At 40.2% G+C, this 23,700-nt stretch overlaps 2 protein-coding genes across 3 annotated transcripts; both read right to left on the reverse strand.

Annotated features, from left to right (window-relative positions):
• Positions 1-6,331: 6,331 nt before the first annotated feature.
• LOC125247498 lies at positions 6,332-11,198 on the reverse strand. Of its 2 annotated transcripts, XR_007180097.1 has the most exons (4): positions 10,066-11,198; positions 7,713-8,758; positions 6,915-7,232; positions 6,332-6,467 (listed from the first exon to the last, which is right to left on the reverse strand). XR_007180097.1 is itself a non-coding variant. In XM_048158830.1 (3 exons), exons 1-3 carry the CDS (start codon positions 10,285-10,287, stop codon positions 7,022-7,024), a joined length of 1,479 nt encoding a protein of 492 aa, XP_048014787.1. In that variant the 5' UTR covers positions 10,288-11,198; the 3' UTR covers positions 6,639-7,021. The 2 variants fall into 2 exon arrangements, 1 of the variants encoding a protein (XP_048014787.1); XM_048158830.1 differs by lacking the exon at positions 6,332-6,467 and having other exon boundaries at positions 6,639-7,232.
• Positions 11,199-12,922: 1,724 nt separating this feature from the next.
• Positions 12,923-15,934, reverse strand: LOC125247499 (sialic acid synthase-like). The gene is made up of 6 exons (XM_048158831.1): positions 15,728-15,934; positions 14,838-15,053; positions 14,602-14,701; positions 14,001-14,155; positions 13,619-13,885; positions 12,923-13,532 (listed from the first exon to the last, which is right to left on the reverse strand). Exons 1-6 carry the CDS (start codon positions 15,857-15,859, stop codon positions 13,344-13,346), a joined length of 1,059 nt encoding a protein of 352 aa, XP_048014788.1. The 5' UTR covers positions 15,860-15,934; the 3' UTR covers positions 12,923-13,343.
• Positions 15,935-23,700: the final 7,766 nt, after the last annotated feature.

Consider the following 23,700-nt stretch of genomic DNA (forward strand, 5'->3'; position numbering starts at 1 on the left):
AATGAACAAAAAGGAAGATGGAAAAATTACTGACTATATGAAAATTCACAAAGCTTCAGAAAAGTGTATTATTTTATATCATTGTTTTTTCACAGACTGTGAAAGTTAGTTAACATTGTACATTATACTGTTTGTTTTTAATATTTTAATAATAAAAAAGCAATCTTACTGTATATATTTTACTATTATCATTATTATTATTATTATTTGACTTGAATGGTTTTAGGTAATCTGTGGAGTGAATGACCTCAGAGTTAGTCAGCAGTTGTTAGACTGATATTCATGTAAATAAATTGAATTCTCCACTTGAATGTGTATTTCTGTGTGCTCCATTCTTAAAGCGTTTGGTGTTATCACAATAGACATAGGGTAGGTATTGTAACTGGTAGCAAATCAGTGACCAGGTACCTTGCTGTGGCCAGAGAGGCTGCGCCGCCCTGGCACCCTGAACTGCCTGCACCGCTGTGGTCACCTGAGCTGGCTGCACCGCCGTGGTCCCAAGCTGCCTGCACCGCCATGTTCCCTTGAGCTGCCTGCACCGCCGTGGTCACCTGAGCTGCCTGTACCTCCGTGGTCACCTGAGCTGCCTGCACCACCGTGGTCCCCTGAGCTGCCTGCACCGCCATGTTCCCCTGAGCTGCCTGCACCGCCGTGTTCCCTTGAGCTGCCTGCACTGCTGTGGTCCCCTGAGCTGCCTGCACCGCCGTGGTCCCGAGCTGCCTGCACCGCCGTGGTCCCCTGAACTGCCTGCACCGCCCTGGCCCCCTGAGCTGCCTGCACCGCCCTAGTCCCTTGAGCTGCCTGCACCCCCGTAAATTGAGTAATATATAAATAGTAAACTGATGTTATGTTCACTTAAAGAAAACTTACAATTTGCAGTATAAAACTACTAAACTAGTTTTTTAACTGAGAGTATTCTTCAAAGTATACTTTCATAAACTAAAAAAATATACTACAAGTATTAAAATAGTAAACAACTGGTATACTCAGTGCACTTGTAGAGTTAGTCAGCAGTTGTTAGACTGATATTCACATAAATAAATTGAATTCTCCACTTGAATGTGTGTTTCTGTGTGCTCCATTCTTAAAGCGTTTGGTGTTATCACAATAGACATAGGGTAGGTATTGTAACTGGTAGCAAATCAGTGACCAGGTACCATGCTATGGCCAGAGAGGCTGCGCTGCCCTGGCCCCCTGAACTGCCTGCACCGTCATGGTCACCTGAGCTGCCTGTACCGCCGTGGTCCCGAGCTGCCTGCACCACCATGTTCCCTTAAGCTGCCTGCACCGCCGTGGTCACCTGAGCTGCTGCACCACCGTGGTCCTGAGCTGCCTGCACCCCCGTGGTCCCCTGAGGTGCCTGCACCGCCGTGGTCCCCTGAGCTGCCTGCACCACAGTGGTCCCTTGAGCTGCCTGCACCGCCGTGGTCCCCTGAGCTGCCTGCACCACAGTGGTTCCTTGAGCTGCCTGCACCGCCGTGGTTCCCTGAGCTTCCTGCACCCCGTGGTCACCTGAGCTGCCTGCACCGCCGTGGTCCTGAGCTGCCTGCACCGCCGTGGTCACCTGAGCTGCCTGCACCGCCATGGTCACCTGAGCTGCCTGCACCGCCGTGGTCACCTGAGCTGCCTGCACCGCCGTGGTCACCTGAGCTGCCTGCACCGCTGTGTTCTCTTGAGCTGCCTGCACCCCCGTGGTCCCCTGAGCTGCCCAATGCCCAGGCCCGTCTCTGCCATGCTCCAAGGCCCAGGCCTGTTTCTGCCATGCCCGCCTCTGCCAATGTATAAAGCAACTTGCTTTATACATTTTATATAACATGTATAAAGCCAATTTTATACATTTTATACAAAAATTACATTTGTACCAAGGGGGCGTTTTGCCCCACAGGTGGGGTAAAATGCCCCCTTTGTCTTTATCTTTATTGTCCTTAAATATTGTCCAGTATACATACATGTCCATACAGCAACACAATACACATTGGATAACACACATGTACATACAGTAGCACAATACACATTGGATAACACACATTTATAATAACTAATTTAAAAACATAATGGCAGCCGGTATGAAGGAGTTTTTGTATCTGTTGGTTTTACACAGAGGGAGTTTAAATCTCCGACCCGATGGAAGCAGTTGGAATTCAGTGCGCAATGGATGAGTAATATCAGAAAGGACTAGCTGGCCCTTCCTTGTCACCCTCTGTTCATAGATTTGGGTAATGGTCCTTAGATCAGCTCCAACAATTTTACTGCACATTTTTACGATACTGATCAACTCCGATTCCTAACATTTAAATTACCATACCACCAAATAACTGAGAAACTTAAAACAGATTCAATGAAACAAGAGTAAAACATTCTCATAAAAGAAACATCCATATTAAAAGTTCTAAGTTTCCTCAAAAAATACATACGCTGAAGAGCTTTGCCTCTGATACTATCAGTATTTGCTTCAAATTTTAGTTTGTCATCAATTATAGTCCCTAAATATTTATACTGTTTAACCACATCTACCTGGTGGCCCTTAATGACAACAGGTAGCACAGGTACAGAGTTCTTCTTACGAAAATCAATAGACATCTCTTTGGTTTTGGAAGCATTAATATTTAAAAAAGAATCCTCACACCATTGAATAAAATGATCAACCACTGGACCATGATTCCCGTCTGACTCATTGAGAAGAGACACAATTACAGAGTCATCTGGGAATTTAATAATGTGTCTTCCTTCGAAAACACTCCGACAGTCGTCAGTGTACAAAGAAAACAAAAGAGGGGATAAAACACAACCCTGAGGTGTGCCAGTGGATGATGACACTGCATTAGACAACACACCATTAACACGCACTCTTTGAACTCTGTTGGTTAAAAAATCCACCAGCCAACGCACAATGGCTGAGTCTACATGAAAATGTTCAATACGTTTTTTAGCCAAAATATGAGGCTGAACACAATTAAAAGCAGAGGAAAAATCAACAAAAAGCAGGCGTTCATAATTATTAGTGCCTTCCAAATGTTTTAAAATCATATTTAATAGGGTACAAGTGGCATCTTCCACTCCTCTACCTGATTTATAAGCAAACTGCATTGGATCAAGGACTGACTGGGTTAGAGCTAAAATTTTCCCCCTTACTAATTTTTCAAAAGATTTCATTACCATGGAAGTAAGTGCAATAGGCCTAAAATCATTAAGAGAAAGAGGATTTCTTTTTTTCGCAATTGGCACTACTATAGAATTTTTCCAGAGACAAGGGACTTTTGAAAGTTTCAAGGATTTATTAAAAATAAATGAAAAAATCTCCGAAAGCTGCTCAGCACAAGTCCTCAACATTCTGCCACCAATAAGATCAGGACCCGGACTCTTCTTAACCTCAACCTGGCTAAAGCATCTACGTACGTCAGCTTCACAAATTTGAAATTTATCATTATCTACACTCTCTAGATTTCCAAGATAATCAAACACTTCAGCGGTAAAATCATGAGTATCAAAACGTGTGTAAAAAGAGTTAAAATTCTCTGCTAGTTCATAGTCGGGTTTCCCTTGTAAAATAATACCTTTCGTCCTCTGTTTAGTTCCAATAATAGACTTCACTCCATCCCAGGCTATGTGAGATCTCCCATTAGTAAACATAGTTTCTATCTTATCCTTATACTGCAATTTTGCTAATTTTACTTCTTTTTTCACTAGTTTATGGGCCTCTCTATATCGAATACTATCACCATGTTTAAAATAACTATTCCGTACCATAACTGCATTCCTAACCTGTGTAGTGATCCAAGGCCTGGTATTTGGAAATACTATACACCTTTTCTTTTGAATTACCAAGTCTTCACAAAAAACAATATAGTTTGATACAGTTTCTGTGAGGTCATCTAAATCAGTACACACTTGTTTAAACAAATCCCAGTCAGTACAGTCAAAGCACCCCCTCAGCTCTTGAATTGAGTCCTCAGACCACACAGGTACAACTCTTATCTCAGTCTTTTCCCTTTTGAGGACAGATTTATAAACGGGGGCCAGATAGACAACATGATGGTCAGACAGGCCCAAGGGAGCTCTCAATGACGACTTATATGCCCCTTTAATAGACCCGTAACAAAGATCCAGACATTTCCCACATCTAGTGGGGGAGTCCACATATTGATCAAAATGGCTAAGTGATTTCTCCATTTTACAATGGTTAAAGTCCCCCATCACGATATTAGGTACATCTGGAGAGATGCTCTGCAACCGATGCACCGTTTTACATAAAATATCGGATGCATTTTCCACATTAGCCCTTGGATGAATGTATACAACAGAGATATCTAGCGTTAGCGTCAATTCTGGCAGGTCACGTCAGTCAAGCTTGCATCAGCTGACTCCCAGGTGACTTGCGTCTACCTATAGGAATACGACGCCTATTACGGCATCTATATAAGCTCCTCAGTATTCTCAGCAGCTATTGCATTTCTCAGGAGCAAATTAAATGGCGAATTTGACAGGCAAACAGCATCATCTCACTAGGAATTGTGCAATCGGGAATTTAGCAAGAGGGATTTGTGGATTCCACCTCTCATTCACTGCATTGATCATAAGCCGATTGGAAATGACTGAGTTAAGGTTAGCATTGCTTCTCGCATCGCTGGAATTAGACATGGACTGGCAGTTCAGATGATCTGCACTCCCCGCATGAAGAAGCGTTTCAAGACAAGATCAAACATCCACGTTACAGCCGGCTATTTCACTCTCCTTCATCTCTGAATGTTTCCACGAAGCTAAGCTAAGTTCCTTTTAATGCTCATTGTTTTAAAGCTAACTCATGATGTTGTTAAAGCTATCACTCTTGCTTAGGCTTCTAGTCCTTCTCAGTAAAAATGTTTTTGCAAAGCTTTTGCGATCGTATTTGGCGATGTGCGTTAACTATCTGTTGTCATTGGCAACCGGCTCGATCGCCGCACACGCTGGTCGGGGTGCTTTCGTTTGTATAGCAACATACACGCTGGTCGGATCGCCGTGTTTAGCGCTATACGTCGCAGATTCAAGCAGCTTTGCAGTAGAGACAGAAAAACAAAGATTCATGGTGCAAACGGCTTTTCTGTTGTGGTGCAGCACATAGTAAACATCGTTTTTCTTAAAGCTATAGTGCCACTGGAAACGCTCGTTCTTAAAGGTCTAGTTGCTATTTAGAACAAGCTGATCTTAAGGCTATCTAAAAAATTGCTTGTTACCGAAGCTCTAGTGTCACTGCTGCATACTATAAGCACTACTGTGGTAAGTTTATTCAGGTACATGTTATCTTAAGCTGTTGTCTTAGACTTATGCTCTTTATGATATCCGATCATATCGCAACATTCTGTGATAAGTGAACAAACGTCCAGAGATGTATAAAGTACTAGAGACCCAGACTTGAGTAAAAGTACAAGTGCTCTATCAAAAAAGTGACTTGAGTAGAAGTTGAAGTGCTCTTTAAGCACCATACTTAAGTAGAAGTACTAAAGTATACAACATTTTTTGTACTTAAGTATTGCAAGTAGTTTATTTTAAAATTTACTACTCAAGTACTGAAAGTAAAAATACAAGTATTGTGTTATGTAGTAATTAAAGAATGTAGTCAAAAGTTTGAACATCAAATTGTTTTTATTATTTCAAATGATTAACCTTTAGGTTATTAAAGTGATTAAGTATGTATGTCCCTTCCCCCCTTAAAGCATCCCTCCCTTCTCTTCCCTGCTTGTTTTTTTTTCCTCCACCGCTTATTACCTTCTTAAACTAGTATGCATAGTTTGCTAGTATACAAGTTGAGGGTGAAAAGAAAATGTGTTAACTTCCAAAAATGACTGCTTTAGTCATTTTTAGAAGTTAACACATTTTCTTTTCACCCTCAACTTGTTAGGGCAACTAAAAGATCTCAAAGGCCAGTAGGCCACATTCAACTATTTCTTATGTAAAAACAAAACAACAAGTGATTAGAGCACCTAAAAACACTGAGCTTAAATAAACAAAAACAGATCAAATATGCCCCTTTCCCTTTAAAGCATCCCTACCCTCTCTTCCCTGCTTGTGCTTTTTTTCTCTACAGCTTATTCCCTTCTTAAACTGGTATGCATAAAGTAGTCATATTTAGGAAGTTAGAAATCTTTGGTTTATCCTCAAAAGTAGTTGGTTTTCAAAATTGAGCGTATTTAGTCTCGCTCTTCTAGGGCTAAAGACTAATCCTGCAATACTAAAAAGCCTCTCGCAGGCTGCTGATGCTGGAAGGGGTGTGTTTAACTTAACAGACAACTTGCACACAGCTGGAAAAGACTTGAGCAAGTCCATGTTATCTGCTGAACATGACAAGTACGCATCTAGCTGTTTGGCGCTGTCTTGAGCCTTCGAACCCTGCATGCCAGAGAAGAAGTCGTCTTCATCCGATGAACTGGACCTGTTGACCTCACTGGGCTGCAACGAGGGGTCTTCCATGCTTCGTTTGATATAGTCCATTCCTGAAATATAAGAGTGTGTTATAAACAATAATAGTAGTTTCAACCCATCATGACAGTAACCACAGATTTGACATGGTGACATTGTCAGTAAATGATTTTAATGGAAATGATGACTTTATACTTCAAATAATTCCCTTAAACAAAAAGCCTTTTGCAGCATTTACAGCCTGGCAGACCTTAGACAGGAAGGCTTGGCTGCCATACTACTAGATTAAAGAGGAAGGCTCCCATACCACATCATTTCTCACTCTAACATCATAATGCTCTGTTTATAGGTATGTTTGCAATATCTTCTATGCAGGACCAGCTCATGTGTGTTTCCATATATATAAAAAAAAAAAAAAAATTCAAAGTAATCCCCAATTTTTGAGCGGTACTGTATGTGTGACTCATGATTGCAATTTGGTAAAATACACAAATAATGCACCCATACACTATCTTTCTTACCTATTTTGATTGTCTCATCTTCCTGTGTCCAATTTGTCTTGAATTTTGGAAGCAGAATAGCAGCGGCCACCAGCTCTGGGTCTTCCATCATAGGGCCAAAGCGATTCTCAATGCCCACCTGCAAGGCATCCACAAGTGGCTTGCAGTACTTCAGCGGCAGCTTGATCCTGTTCAGCTTGATTTTTCAGGAGCTTGACAGTTGGGAGCAGCCACCCCATCTGGACGTTGGTTTCAGCTTGCAAAATGTTAGTTGCTTGGGCGACTGGAGTCATGACAGCAGAATACTCTGACAGGAATGCAAGTTCAGCTGGATTAAACCTGTGAAGAAGACAAGAACATATAAACAATAAGAGACAAAAAACAGCATTGCTACATGATTGGATGATTATCATGCAATGAATTTAGGGCTGGGCGATATATCGCATGCGATTGTCACAAACATTTCATCAATAAAGCCATTTCCCTGATTCCCGCTAAATCGCAATATCGCGTTCATTATCGAAGGCGATTCATCTGCGATACTGAACGTGATATTGTGTGGCTTTTCAGTGATCTACGGCTCTGTCTATTAAATGCCGCTCCATTTGAAAGCAGGTGATGGCGATTTAGCGGTAACCAGGGAACCGGCTTTACTGACGAAATGCGTGTGACAATCGCATGCGATATATCGCCCAGCCCTAAATGAATTGGTACAACGTTCAATGTTAATCATTCAATTCAATGTTGTACAAGTAGACAATATGGACCAGAATCGAGTTTGAACAGAAAGAGTACCATATGAAACATTTTTAAACTTACATTGGAACCTTCAAATCTGTGCAGAAAACTCTCATTGTTGCCTCTCCCTTTTCTTTCACTATCCTGAGCAGTCTCTCCACAGCCATGAACACAGAGTTCCACCTTGTTGCATTTGGTCGCACAAGCTGGAGGGAGCAAGCATCTTCCACAGTTTCAGCTGCTGTTGAGGATCTTGAACACTTATTCCAAAGTGCATTGCACTTGCCAAATGTTGAGTAGTATAATTTCTTGTACGTGTCATTGGACACTGCCTTGCTGGCATCGGCAGTGGCTATTAGGTTAAGAATGTGGCATGCACAACGCTGGTGCTTCGGGAGCTGGAACTCAAAACCATCATCCTCATCCAAAAGTGAAGATACATCGACAAACTCTACCTCCTCCTCATCTTTGTCTGCTTCTTCTTCCTCCTCCTCTTCCTCCTGAACTAGAGCATCAGCATTGTTATTTCCATCTTCACCAAAGACTTTGAAGGCTTTAATGAAGTTGGAGCCATTGTCCGTGGTTGTTCTTACTATCTTCCCCCGAATGTCATACTCAGCATGGATATCATTAAGTGCATTTGCCAGAAGGTCGAAAGTGTGAGAGCCTCTTAATCTTTTACAGGCCAGGGCCACTGAGCACCTTTTTAAACTTTCTGGGTCCAGCCAGTGAGCCGTGACCCCAATGAAACTACGGCGCCTGGCTGACCAGCAGTCAGTGGTTGTCACGATGTGGTCAATAGTTTTCATGGCCTCAATAATTTTGATCTTCATCTGTTTTGCAGCATCATCAATCATAGATGTGAGCGTGATTCTTGTCATTATTTTGCTATTTGGCACCAGGTCTAACACAAAATCGCGGAAAGCTTCTTGCTCTACAATGTTGAAAGGCTGAAGTCCTCGGACAACATACTTCATGATTGCCTTGTCGATGGATCTCTGGGGCATCGTGGCCCAGCTACCCATTAATGTGGGCTGCTTGATGGAAGGGGAGGGAATCACAGTCTTCTTCTTTCGCTTTGCAGATGTGAGTTCCTCGTATCTACTCAAGTGGCTGTCATGCTTGCTCTGAAGAGGCAAAAAAATATATAGTTTTACCTTCACAGAATTATAATGTGAGCAACATTATAGGTGAGTGTATTGTGTAATAACTGCTGTGACACTATTTATAAAAGCAAAATTAATTCAATTAAAGTCAGTTATCCACCATAATTCTATATAAAAAACTAGAAACAAGAAACCCCATAACCAGATCCTTCATGGATTCTGCTTTAGTACTTCTCTGCAATTACTTGCAAAACCCTGTAGGCCTAACTTGATACAACAAACCATGCATCATGAGAAACGGGAGTGCGCGAAGACCACTTGAGATGCAGACAATTTGAGATGCTTTGTTTGTCAGCACTTTGATTTCATTACCAAAAAGTTTATTTTGACTAATAGTCTATTTTTCTACCATATACAATTGAATAAAATTAACAGATAGCTAACAACAACTTGCTTTGCACTTTTTTTCTGTTTTTACCTCACTCCAGTCTAAACTAGGTAATTTTTCTACACATTGTCATATAAATAACCTGAAAATACTGTAGTTCATTAAGATTAAATCTTACTAACCACTCTTACAAAAACAAATAGGGTAAGCACACTTATATTCTGATTTCAAGAGGTGTTCTGAGTAAATTATTTGTTTGTAACACTATATAACCAACATAACTAACCATGATCAATACATTTGTTGTTACTGTATTAATCTTTGTTAATCTTAGTTAATAAAAATGCAGCTATTCATTGTTTGTGTGTTACTTCACAGTGCACATTAACTATGTAAACGAACAGAGAGCAATTTGAGAGCAAGACAGCGCTCGTGTTGTTTTAAGACGGTGAATGCGCGCGCGCTCTCTCTCTCGTGCGCTGCTCGTTCTTATATGCGCCCTGACAAGCGCAGCAGTCATTCTATTCTACTACATAATTTACCGAACAATTAAGGCTTTGGCGGCCGCCAAAAATATTTCAATGCAGGAAACCCCTGCATTAGTTATGTCAGTGTAAATCTATACTACCATTAACCTATTAAACATTACTACACTATAAAAACGGACGTGTGATTAAGCAGCACCAAAGGAGACATGCTCTACAATTTATTTTTGGCAACAGTAGGCTGTCATAAAATAAGAGAAAGTTGACATTAGTGAGCGCGTTGAATGGTATTTTTGACCCATCAGTGATGGGTCAAAAATACCATTCAACGCGCTGCGTGACAGCCTTTATGATAGCCAGCTAGTTAACGTGAACACCGCAGCATGTCGTTAGTTAGCAAAAGGGCTTACTGATAGCTAAAACTGGTGTGATTTGTGATGATATTTGTAACTTACCTTGATATGTTTCTTCAAATTCGACGGTGAATTTTTGAAGGCCATTATTTCACAACCTTTCGGGCGGCAGAGTAGGCACTTCATTCTATATGAATTATCTTTCACTCCGACATATGAGAACATGGACTCTAAGTAGGGCCAGGGGTGGTCTCCTTCCTCACTCTCACAGCCACGATCACTTGAAGTTGAAGGGGTGGAAGGTGGTGTTTTTGGTTCGTCCATCTTTTTAGCTGATCAAAAGGCAGAACGGGAGCAGCACGCGCAGTCTTCTTAATCGCTCGATTCGCTCAATGATGATGTGCCGCCAGCTTCATCAAACCTGCCATCTACCGTTCTGGCAGTGGTAATGTGGGTTTGGAATGGAATGATTCGAAACATTTTTATAATTGTAACGAGTAACGATGCAGCACATAAAAAAAATATCGGAGTAGAAGTATTAAACTCATCGAAAATATGTACTGAAGTAAAAGTGGAAGTAGGAGAAAAAAATAATACTTTAGTAAAGTACAGATACTGCCTTTTAGTACTTAAGTACAGTAGTGAAGTAGATCTACTTCGTTACTATACATCTCTGCAAACGTCTGTGGCTTGAAAACTTATCAGAGTATTGTAACATGCTTTTCTTTAAATACACAGAGGTTTCTTATTCAACCCTAACAATGTCGAACTTGATGGTCCTGTAAGGAGTGTGATATCATGGGAGTCGCCATCTTCTCTTTCGTAGCCAAAGGAATCGGCCCGACTGGAGCAGAAATCGTGCTCATGATGAGGAAGCACTGCATTTCATTTCTTAGCTGCACGCTGCATCTAACTCAGAGCTATTGCTGCGGGTGTATGCTTCCCCAACCTGACTACCACTAGTTTAATACTAGTCTGTGATTTACAACATGCTTGTTGTAACAGATTGCTGCCACTAGGGGTGTAAGCTTCCCCCAATAGGAGAGAGAAGAAAAATAAATAAATAAATAAATAAAAATAAAATAATAATAATTTTATATTAGGCAATGGGTGTATGCTTCCCCGACTAGATTGCTGCTAACGGTGTAAGCATATATGATATATAAAAATCGCTAACTAAATGCACTACAACATGCTTGTTGTATCATATTTGCTGCTGCTACGGGTGTAAGCTTCCCCCATTTATTTATATAAAAAAATAAAATAAATAAATAAATCAGGTCATTCAGGTAACTGCATTTTGAGGAAAAATGGCATTCAGATTTTCGCACTCAGTTTGTGTTGGGGGATATCAGCATATGGTTTGTTTTGGGGGTTTATTGCTGCTCTCCCTGCTCTTATCCATGCTAGGCTGCATGGATGCGCAGGGAGTTCTTGCCCAGAACAGAACCATACCGCCAATACAAACTCTATGCATTATCTATCATATTTGACGATAGTGGTCCTGACAGAAATCTAGCGTTAGCGTCAGTTCTGGCAGGTCACGTCAGTCAAGCTTGCATCAGCTGACTCCCAGGTGACTTGCATCTACCTATAGGAATACGACGCCTATTACGGCATCTCTATAAGCTCCTCAGTATTCTCAGCAGCTATTGTATTTCTCAGGAGCAAATTACCCTCCTCCATCCCCAGCTCCTCCTCTCTTCAGTCAGGATTAGCCTTATTATTTCCCCTGAATCAGACTAATTCTCGAAAATATGTATGTTAAATCATGACAGTTAATGATATCTGCATGTTGGTCCTGTTCTGTTTACCCTGGGGGGTTTATTGCTGCTCTCCCTGCTCTTATCCATGCTAGGCTGCATGGATGCGCAGGGAGTTCTTGCCCAGAACAGAACCATACCGCCAATACAAACTCTATGCATTATCTATCATATTTGACGATAGTGGTCCTGACAGAAAAATATTTGTGGAAACTCCCATGGTAAGTAGAACGGGCGAAGTGAGACCGACAAGAGTTCAATGTCAGGACTGCACACAGATTCCCTCACAATCACAGACTTGCACTAGCGTTGGTTAACGTAGATACATACACCACCACCCAGGGATTTTCCAGTCACTGCGGCATCCCTGTCCAACCGCCGCGGGACACCAAAGCCATCTATTTCCATATCAGAGTCTAGATCGTGTTCTTTGAGCCAAGTCTCAGTCAATGCAATAACACAAGCATTTCTGTAGTCCGAGAGAAACCGAACGTTTGCTTGTAATTCGTCCAATTTGTTTTGGAGGGACTGGGCATTAACAAGAATTATAGAAGGCAATGGAATGCGATTCAATCGTTGTTTACGCAATCTCTGACGTAGTCCGCCCTTTTCCCCCCGTTTCCTCACCTTCTGTCTGGCAGTCTCCTCTGTGCCAACCCGAGAGAGATCAGTCCTTAAAGTTTCCAAAGGCCAGTCATGGATTTGACGATCCAGCGCGCCTAAGTTAGAAGCACGGCACTCCATGAGAAAATCACGACTATAGTGGAGCCAATCTCCCTTCCCATTCCCCCGTTGTCCTCTCACAGAATATCCAAGGAGTAGCCAAACAATCAAATAGTTGATAAACATGCGATATATCATCATGATGGTTCAATGTAGACAATGAGTAAAGACAGCTTCAGAGTAAAGAAGCTTTGGAACTTTTAGATACTTTAAATACAACTCAAAAACAAACAAACAAGGGACAAACAGTGTTGCTACCGACACGTTGCTGTTTCTACTGCTTCTACAGGTCGCCACAGTGCAGCGCCCCCCCACAATTAAAAAATTACATTTGGTACAACCCTACCCTATTTCATTTTATGAGCTTGCCAACTTCATGGAGGTAGTAGACCGAGCCATTTTGCAAAAACCAGCATACTTTCTACATACGAGAACTTTGGTGCTGTCTGTTCCAAATAACCACACACTCAATCAAACTTTCACCATATTTATTGTGTTTAAAACAAATCTAAGTGTCTTAGTGAAGTGTTGCCATTGCTGTAATACACAATAAACTTGCATTTACACATTAAATAATAATTCCACATTTCATTGTTCTCTGTGGTTTGAATTGATTCTAAGCCAAAACATCTTGCTGTTGGGGAACACAGCTTGGTCTAATAGAGAGACCAATATGAACAAAGACCCAGAGTTGATTTGAAATTAACTGAGAGAAAGATATTTTAATGGACAAAGTGTTCATTCACCACAATTTCAAAGAAAATTATAGTCTGCGAGTTACAACATTGATATCAAGACATTAGGCATATGCAAAATTAATTCAAGACATTATATTTTTGATTTTATAAAAGTATATGACCCCTTCATTGCCCTATATTTTGGAGTGTCTGATCATCAGTCTTGTATTATGGCATCAGTAATGGTGGCATCTTTCTCCAGGTCCACAGTGATTTTCTTGCCAACCAGTTTGAAGATGTTCTCTGGTCTCATGCCGTGCGGTTCGGCCACTTTTACTGTCAGCATGTCGAGAGTTAATGTCTGACCCTTCTGCAATGGTTTCCGGGCCACCACTGACTTCCCCAACTAAAAGAAAGAACATAAACATTAATTTAATGACTTTTGATCATTTTTTGATTTCAAAGTCTGCCAGAATGACCGTTATATCGGACCTTGCTGTGACAGGAAGCCTCACAGGGCAGCATCTGTTTGATTGGCGAGCCCATTGCCATCTCAACCGTCCTGATGGCTTTCACCAGCTCCGCCAGCTCCGCCGGCTCCAGTGATGCTGAATGGTCACTGCCTTTCCAGCTCTTATCCAGGGTCACATGACGCTCCAGGACCTTTGCCCCAAGTGCCACAGCAGCCACAGACGCATGGATGCCCGTCTCATGTCCAGAGTAGCCTATGGGAATATCCGGAAAATCCTTCTGGAACTCCTGCGTAGGAAAAGGGAAAGAAAGATTTCAAACTACTCTGCTACTACTAAAAAAATTTAACATTTTCTTCAGTATTTTATGAATATCATGAAGATTAAAGATATTTGCATCTTACAGGGATCAGGCTGAGGTTGACGTGCTCTAGTGGCAGTGGATAAGCGCTGGTGCACTGCAGGAACGTGAAATTGGGATTGTGCTTCTTGACGGTTTGATAAACACAGCGCATGGTCTCCATAGACTGCATTCCACTAGAAATCACCATGGGACGACCTTTAAAAATAGTCAAAACTTCAGCTTCAAGATATGGCTGCTTCTGGGAGAACATAAAGTAATTATTTCAGTCATTAACACATTAAGATATGTTCACACATGTCGATTTCTCTGCAGACTTAAATCCAGCCCAACATGAAACTCCAGAAAATCCACACCAGGATTTCTAGGTTTCATTCGCTCTGCTCTCTGGCCAATCAGCACTGTCAATACGTAATTGCCCAGGGGCATCAGAATAACTGACTTCAAATGCACAAGAGAAGCTACTCAGATTCAGTTCTCATTTGTGAGTCACTGTGGATAGTGTCTGAAATGTTATATAAATAGAGGAACAATGTGACCTTGGGAGTGAAGATGACAGATCTCAGTCAAAGGAGAACAAGTTTACAGCAACAACTCTCTTAAATTTGTTGGAACAGCTTTTGGTTATTTGAAATGGGTTTTACCTTTTTTGGCGGTTTTCTCCAGGTAAGGGATATTGTTGGTGTCAGCTGAGGCAACTTTGAAAAACGGCACATTGATTTCATGAAGAAATTCTACAGCCATCTGATTGAGGTAGGGAGAGGAAAAGTTATGAGATGCATTTCAAACTACGGGGTCTCTAAAGGATATTTGCATGTTAACATGCATATATTCTCTTGCTATATATAATAAACATTGGGACCCTCTTTCATTTGTTCACCTCGTCCATCCCTGATGCAGTAAAGAAGATGCCAACTTCACTGGCGTACTGTTGCAGCTCTCTGTACTGCTGGTGACTGAACTCCAGATGGTGCTTATGAGCCCCGTAGGTCGGGCCCCAGGCGTGAGGGGACGTATAGGGACGCTCCAGAGCCTGCTTGGTGAATCTGTGTTCGATCTCGCTCTTTTGAAACTTGGCACAGTCGGCTCCACAGTCCTGAATGGAGATAAAAGGGGTAGTAGAAGTGGATTGAGTTGACAACAATCAGCATTTTTTTTAAATGAAAAATTAGTTTCACCATATAAGAAATCTAAGTTAATTTGATGTGATATAATCTCTGAGTTATAGCTCAGGAGCTGTTTTAAAGAAACTTCCTCTTTAATTATTGATTTGCGAAGATTTGCGAAAGTTTTTCCTTTTTTTAAAGTGAATTTACCATGGTTACTAAACAGGTGGGATAGACAGGAACACGTTCTTGTGGTTAAAAACATGAGACAAATGTTAGTCAAACGGGGAAAAAATTCAAGGTCTTGAGATGAGTTTTTAAAAATGATGCACATGTTTACGTTGAAAAACAATGGAAAGTAGCTCAGTGAAATGGAAAAACACATTCTGTGTGAACAGCCCTGTTTCTGTATCCTGTTTCCATGTCATTTCTTCTGTTAAGTAGAAAATACAGGTAAAATCATTGATATTAATAGTTTCTCACTTAAATTAGTCTTTTAATTGTAATTTTTTATATGAAAATTGTGGTTTTGGCGTTCCCCTGGTCGTGCTAACATTGACATCTATATATCTCACTGCTCCCCCCTCCCCTGTTGTTTCAAAATATGAAAAGAACCGGCATCAACACGGTATCAGACTTCACATCTGATAAAGCAGTACTTTACCTTGGCCATTCGGATCATTTTTTTGGCGATTTCTATGTCTCCTTGATGGTTCTGTCCAATCTCAGCGATGATAAAACAGGGGTTGGAGCCCCCGATTTTTCTTCCTGGACAAAGTTCAAACTCAGCAGACATTTTATCAGACTATTTTTTTTTTTTGTTGTTTATGATTAAGAGGCTGGAGATGTGATCACAGGTGTGCTGGCATCAAGCAAAGGGGCTGGGAAGAAGGGCACGCTATAATTTAAAGAGTGACAAGTGCTCCACCCTAACCATTGCCAACCTCCACGCACACACACACATAGGGCATATATCAAATATAAACAGTTAGTAATTGTAAAAAAGATTGTAGTTAGTAATGTGGTCTAGATTACTTATTTTAGGTAATGTATTTTGAGTACTTTTTCATTACTTTTTAGATTACTTTTGACCTGACTCGTTTATCACGTTGATTTAAACATAAATCATATAAAAAAAACAGTCAATATTTTACGTTGTGTGTGGTGACAGGGATATGCAAATCATTTTAGAGAATGCAAATTTAATTACTGTGGATCAAAGTTTCAAAGTCAGCATTACAAAGTCAACATGTGGCATCCGAATTCATGGGCTCATCTCTTTTCCATATTTATGATTAACATGAGATAATTATTACTATTGTAAATGAAACTATATACTTAGTCTTAGCAGGCAAATAAAGCAGTAACATACCAGTACTGTGCCATAGGCCTGTATATAACACTACAGCGCTCTGAATACCCACACCTGCAGAAAGTTTGAGGCCAACTTTTAATTTAGTTCATTTTGATGGTGTGAATTGAACAAAAAACTGCAAAGTGTTATGGGCGCCTGCAGGATTTCATCTGACGGTACGCACAAAGAGTTTTTTACTTAAAGGTGGTAAAGAGGATGTTTTGTTTTATACATTTTTGCAATATTACTTGAAACTGTCTTTACTAAGTGATAAAAGACTATTTATTAGGTGCACTGAAAGGAATATTATTAATATACATCATCTGTGCACGAGGTAGGGCCTTAAAAACATCAGCCAATCGTTTACGCGATCATCGCGTAAACGATTGGCCCTCTGGCTTGTCAATCACTGCCATTGTGAGAGACGTGCGCGGATTGGCCCTCTGGCTTGTCAATCACTGCCATGACGTTCCTTGTGAGAGATGCGCGGCTGCACGCTCTAGTAACTTTCCACACTACATGCGCCGCATGCAATGTTTTTGTCAGGAGACAGGAGTAACAACTGCAGATTATGAGGTGAGTCCGACATAATGAATCCACTAAGTGTGTGCGAGGCTTAACGATTGTAAGGCCGATTATGAATGTAAATTGATACTTATGACTGATCGCGCTCAAACGCGTCCAGTCAGAGCCAGTTGCGTTCAGTCTGCGATTACAGTCGGTGTTCAAATTCCATGTGAAAGTAGTATATAAATCTGCTTCAGGAGCAGGAAACTATCGCTGTATGTTGAGCACAGTCAGAATGTTTTAGCTAGTAGTAAAATGTGTATCATTTCAAACGCTCATTTCAAAAACTCAGTCGACGAAAACATCCTCTGTACCACCTTTAACACTATAAAGTTACATAAGCATAATAGCCTAACTTTTACGCACCGTTTGGCCATCACTGAGAGCAACGGTACAGCAGAACGAGTGTAGCTCTAGATGTTTTAAACGTTTTTATATCTGAAAACTGATGTCACCGTGATCGAGGTCAGTGCTTACTTCAGTTAGGCAGTTTGACTCTTGACTGTTTTAGTGTTAGTGTTTCTCTGGTTGCTCTTGCTGTTTGTTAAGACAAGAAAAACAAAAGACAATGTGGTCAGTTGTTAGATGATAAAAATATAGTCATCATTTAGTGGCTTAATTCACTGATCTAATGACTGAGCTTTTTATGAGCAAAATGTGTTTAACTTTGTGTTGGATCTCTTCTAGAATTACAATAAAAACGTTTTAATCAGAAAATTTAAAAAACACATTGTTCACTAAACATTTCAAACCTCCTGCAAGATTTACTTAATGGAGACATCAAGAATCAGCTTATGAATCTCAACAATGGTGACATGCTTCATGCTGCAATGCATTCTGGGTGCCTCATACAAAACTCATCTATGGCTCTCAGAATGCATTGCGGCATGAAGCATATCACCATTGTTGAGATTCATATGCTGATTCTTGATGTCTGTGTGTGAATAAATCTTGCAGGTGTTTTAAAGCATTTAATGTACATTGTCCAGCACAAAATTAATAACATTTTTTTCATATAAAGCTCATTCATTAGATCATTGAACAAAGCCATAACATGATGACAATTATAGTCTTATCATCAAACAGCTGACACAGTTAAACACATTTTCTCTTGCCTTTCTTGCCATAACAAACAGCAAGAGAAGCCAAAGAAACATTGTTATTAAAACAGTCAAGAGTCAAACTGCCTAACTGAAGTAAACACTGACCTCGATCATGGTGACATCAAAACAAACTTATTTTCAACAAATCATCAACTTCTAAACCTCTGGTAATTCTCAATAACAACTTTTGTAGATGTATGTCAGAAATAAAGTCAGTCTGGTTAGTAATAAGTGAAGCTGGTAGTGCTGTTTCTGGAGACGTTTAATCAGATCTTGAGAGATTTAATGTCTTTTATCTTCAGTTGATTTCATTGAAGGCTGTGGCTGAAGTTGTAGTTCTTGTTGTTTCTCTGTCCTTCATTATCACCTAATTATCTCATTAACTCCAGCATGTTTCTGTGATACATTTAACAGCCTGTAGTGTGCACACTGAGCAGTGTTCATTTCATCTGGGCTAACCCATGTGGGGCCTCCATGGAAACCGTGGACAAAAATGTCTGGGCCCCAGTTAGACAGCCCAGGTGACACCCATCTGGGCCCCACCATGCTGTGCTGGCTGGGATGTTAATTACACCAAAGCAAAATACAAAACTTTCAAAATCACTCAGCAGTGTGATTATTTTACTGAGTGATAGGCAGTGGGTTCAATCAGTGACATTATAACTACATTTGCTATGCGTCGTCTTCCCTTCACCTCCTCAGCCAGTGTTTTTATACGTAGAAAAGGCAAAAATATATTACACCGTCCATTTTTTTCCCCCCTGAACGATGATGAGTTCCTGTTGCAGTTCTCGATTCAGCATAAATGATCTACAATGGAGACATTTTTCACAATCATGACAGAAAATCAAAATACTGCCCTAAACTCACTAGCAGAATGGCAGCACGATATAAACAAACCAGAATAGAACTGAACACGGCGTGATGGCACCTTCACATTCTCTATATCTATCGCCTCGATGGCTTGCAAGTCTTTCAATTCAGTATTCAGCACTATATTTCAATTCAGTATTCAGCATGATAAGCACTGGAGAGATGATGGTGAATATGAAGTTGTTTCAACATTTGACTAAAGAATTTAAAAGTAAAATTACTTCCCTGATCAGATTGGATAATTCACGGTATCCCAAACACAGAAATGAACTGAGTCAGTGTCTTTACGACTTGCTTTGCTGTTACAGAATGTAAATGATATGCAGCAGGATGTCTAGTTACTTGACACATAATTGTAAGCAAATATTTGCAACCTGCTTTTGACTTCGGCAATGGCCCTACACAATCTATAATGAGATACTCAAACGGTTGACTAATAGTCGGTATCGGATAAAGGGGAGCAGGTTTCAAAGACTGATTTGGCTTTCCAGTAAGCTGACATGTGTGACACGATTTAATATATTTAGACACGTCACGCTTTAATTTAGGTCAAAAAAAGCATTTCAAAAGTAACTTGTATGTCTTTTACACTCCCATATGGCCAGACGTATCATGTGCGGTCTGTAATACTAGTTGTCGGAGAAATTGAGGAACTACAATTTGCACCATTGGATCACCAATTGCAAACTCTTCTTTTGGTACCCAAAAAGATACTTAAGTACAGTAACTAATTACATTTACTCAAGTACTTTACACCTCTGGACATAGCGAACAGGAACATGGTCCTGTTAGCAACACATTATTAGCTGTTTGATAACATAGTCAAGAAAATGCTAATCATATTAATTACCGTTATGTGTTAAGCTATACCATTGTGCACCATTACCTCATTAAATTGACCGAGTCGATCTCTGAGACTGTAAAGCCCTTTTTCTTGACAAAAAGTGTTTCCAAACAAGTTTTGCGCTACATTTGAAGTATTGATATAGAATTTATGCTTTAAAGTTAAACGGTAAAAGATTGTGCAAAATTTGCATTTGCAATTTTATTGATAATTAGCATTTCCATCAGCTATATAAACATTTTGATGCCCTAAAGCTTTTTCTGCAAAAAATCCTTGGATGGAAACCTGGCTAGTGTTCTGAGGCACGCGCTTATGACTACACGTGCATTAGCTGGTATAGCCTAAAAAATTGATTGTTTATAGGTGTTCCTTGTTAGACATTAGTCTGTGCATAAATAGCCCTCATGTTTCATTGTTCCTTGGTCTAGTTTTGTCCTTGTAATTTCTGTTTGATGGGTTCAAGTCAAGTCCAGGTTTATGTTCAAGGTTTTGTTTATGCTTATATATTTACTATGTGAAGTTTTTCTTTTGTATTTGGTTCACATTTTGGTTAAATAAACTGCACATTGGGTTCTTACTGCAACTCGCCTTTCTCCAACTTTCTGTAAATTCCATTACAGAAAGCTAGACCTACAACCATGAACCCAGCAGTTGCCCTCCTATATCTACTCCAGGAGAAACATCCCCTAGAGGAATATGTTAAGGAGTTTTGTGGACTTTGTAGCCAGGTGGACTTTAATGATACTGCACTAAAGGTACATTTTCCATTTTGAATTAAATTATTTAATTTATTTAATGTCCAACCATGGTCCTCACTGGACTCTGGCTCAGTGTATGGACTTTGCCCTTCTATTGAGCGGTTCATCATTTACTGTAGGAGTGACTGAATAGGAACCTAACGCTCCAACAGTAAATGCCTAGGCCGCCATGCCAGAGCCTCTAGCCGTCATGGCCGTCACGCTAGAGTCTCCAGCCATCATGGCCGTCACACCAGAGTCTACAGCCGCGTGGCCGTCACGCCAGAATCTCCAGCCATCATGGCCATCACGCCAGTCTCCAGCCTTCATGGATGTCACACCAGAGTCTCCAGCCATCATGCCCGTAACGCCAGTCTCCAGCCTTCATGGATGTCACGCCAGAGACCCCAGCGGTCATGCCAGAGACCCGTCACGCCAGAGACTCCAGCGGCCGTGGCCGTCACAAGAGTCTCCAGCCTTCATGGCAGTCACACCAGAGTCTCCAGCCATCATGTAACTTATATTGTTTTTTAACTTTAAAAGTTGTCACCATACCCTTTTATAGCGTTTTGTGTCTGCTGATATTGAAATGAATATGGATACCATGCCTGCTTACCATTTTTTGTTTTTGACTTGGTTAAATATTCACATTATTCATGGTATCATTTGCAGGGAAGGGATTTTAGGGCAGGGATTTTATCTCATTGCATGATCATTTGGTGTTTTCACATAAGTTTTGTAGAATTCCGTTTACAATGTTGATGTGGTTACCATGAAAACAGTGTCAGGTGCTGCAATTCAGTAGAAAAGTTGCTTCTCTTCATAACATAAGCATGTTTTAATGTGATCATGTCAACTGCTTACATTTTCATACAGGCACGTGCACAGGTAGGGCTCAACCTGTGCAGAGCACATGCCATTTTTGTCCTTGCACTCCGAAGTGCCCTTTTTTGGAGGTGTTTTATTATCTTTATTTATTTTCTTCAGTAAATCAATGCTATTGGTCACCGTTTACGTCTGTCTGTGGTTTACAAATATATTTAGCCTAATAAAAGTATTAAAACGAGCTTGTGACAAAATCTTTTTGGATCCGCTAAAACTGTCAGTCAAACCTCTTAACTCCGCCCCCTGAGTGCAGCGAACTGACGTTCCACAGCAGAGCACAGCTGAACGTCTTGCAACGGTAAATAAATATCTTGTTGTTTGAGTAAGTAGGCTACAACGTTGTCTTTTACGAAAGAAACACTAGTATGTCTATAAAGTTTCATATTTTATACATTTGAGGCCTGAGACCGGCGGCGGAGAGAGAGAGAGGGGGCTAGCATTTGCCATCTAAGTTAGTCATCATAGCCAATAGCCTACAAGCCTTAAATTGCCTGTGCATACAGTACAGTAGTATTACATATTTTATAAATTGAGATTTTGGCCAAACGTATTTTACAACACGAAAAACTGAACGCTCATAACCTAATGATGACGTAGCATAATGTGACGCCGTCGTTTTAATGACAAATTGCACATTTGCACACATTCGCTGGTCAAAAACCTGGCGTAACTGCATTTGAGTTTGACACAAAGCGACTCAGTGATCCTCGTCAGCTAGGTAAAATATATTTCTAAGAAATTTGTTCTTTGATTTGTGATGGCTATCTGCTGATACACTTAATTCATTAACATTTACGTTAATCATATTATATATGGTCACACAGTATGGTTAATGTTTACGATGTTAATATGTAGCCTATTTGCTCGCTAGATAATTTTTTTAATCTAGTATTGTATACTCCCCGCTCGTCTTCACATGTATAAACATAGTAAAACATGGTTTTACTACAGTAATGTACAAACTAAAAACATTACAGAATCATCAGGTCACTGTGCTTCTTTATATTTTATCATGCAGAAAGTAATGTGTGTGTATTAATGTGTGTTGAGAGGGATATCCCAGTGGATCACAGTGAAGTCATAAACATCTTCAAGCACATGGCTCACAGATGATTGCTGTATAATTAGTTTTTATTAGCACGGCCCTGTTTTCATATACAGTATAAACATTTATTTATGTAATGTTTACAAAAGGTGTATACACAAAAATTGGGACAGAACTAAAAAGTAAATAGTAGTAAAGTCATGGTTATATGACTGAGCAAATATGGGTATAACTCTTTACTCCCCTAGCACTTCAGAAATCCCTTTGAAAGGTATACATGTGAATTAAACGTGGCACAATGGCCTTCATCATCACAGTATGCTAATGCCTGTCTAGTGCAAGGGATTCATCAATATGCTGATTGAGGACTGTTGGGACACAGGATGGTTCTGTCTGGAGAGACAGAGTCGTTTACACCTCAATACACCTCATCTGTACCAATTGCTTCACATGACATGTATGCTTTCAACTACATGCTATGTATCTACTAGTGTTTTTTAACTATCTATGTCATGTTTGGTCTTATCTGACAGCTTATAAACTGAAATGAATGGTAGTGTACTTAATGGAGACATTAAAGTATCCTAATGTACAATCTGGGTATTGCTTAAACATGCACTGAGGAGAATATGCCAATGCACTTCTCTCCCTCTTGATCACCACCCATTTGCCATATCTTGTGGTTTCCTGTCAGTTGGTTTTGGTGTTGGTATTCCACTCATGTATAACAATGCTTTGCTCAGGGTATAAGAAGGAAAGGTAACTGATGTTCGGGGAGAAAGGCTTTAACCCTGCCGCTCCCGCACACCGATGCGTAATACAAGAAAGGCTTTTAAGGCCTCTTCTGCACAGCAGCGCATTATTCGTTACAACTTAGTTTTCTATACAGTATGTTGATCCATTCTGCCGTCTGTATATTTAAACATGTAACTTAATAAATAACTTTGCCTGCTTTAAAGGTTTTGAGAATCTTTCCTTTTGTTACTGATAATGTTGAAAGTTAAACTGATTGTAACTTTTGTTATCTAAACGTTCAGGTTAAATCCTACGTTTTCCTATCAATTCTAATAAAGACTTTTACCTTTAATGAATAAGAGGTAAAAAAATAACAACTTTAATGGAGTCGGATTAATTATATTGGAGTCAGATAAGTAACTGAATTATGCACGTCATCCTTCAACTGCTGTTTGTTTCTGATTATTGGTTCAAAATAGCAGCGTTAGCTTCCA

This window comes from Megalobrama amblycephala, linkage group LG15, assembly GCF_018812025.1.
Source record: "Megalobrama amblycephala isolate DHTTF-2021 linkage group LG15, ASM1881202v1, whole genome shotgun sequence".
NCBI lineage: Eukaryota > Metazoa > Chordata > Actinopteri > Cypriniformes > Xenocyprididae > Megalobrama > Megalobrama amblycephala.

Coding starts and splice junctions, on each gene's coding strand:
- LOC125247498 (XM_048158830.1), bottom strand. CDS start 10,287: ATGGACGAACCAAAAACACCACCTTCCACCCCTTCAACTTCAAGTGAT. Junction 8,759..10,065: donor ATTTGAAGAAACATATCAAG/GTAAGTTACAAA, acceptor TTGCCTCTTCAG/AGCAAGCATGACAGCCACTT. Junction 7,233..7,712: donor ACAGATTTGAAGGTTCCAAT/GTAAGTTTAAAA, acceptor TCTTCTTCACAG/GTTTAATCCAGCTGAACTTG.
- LOC125247499 (XM_048158831.1), bottom strand. CDS start 15,859: ATGTCTGCTGAGTTTGAACTTTGTCCAGGAAGAAAAATCGGGGGCTCC. Junction 15,054..15,727: donor AAATGATCCGAATGGCCAAG/GTAAAGTACTGC, acceptor ATCTCCATTCAG/GACTGTGGAGCCGACTGTGC. Junction 14,156..14,601: donor GGAGAAAACCGCCAAAAAAG/GTAAAACCCATT, acceptor CTATTTTTAAAG/GTCGTCCCATGGTGATTTCT.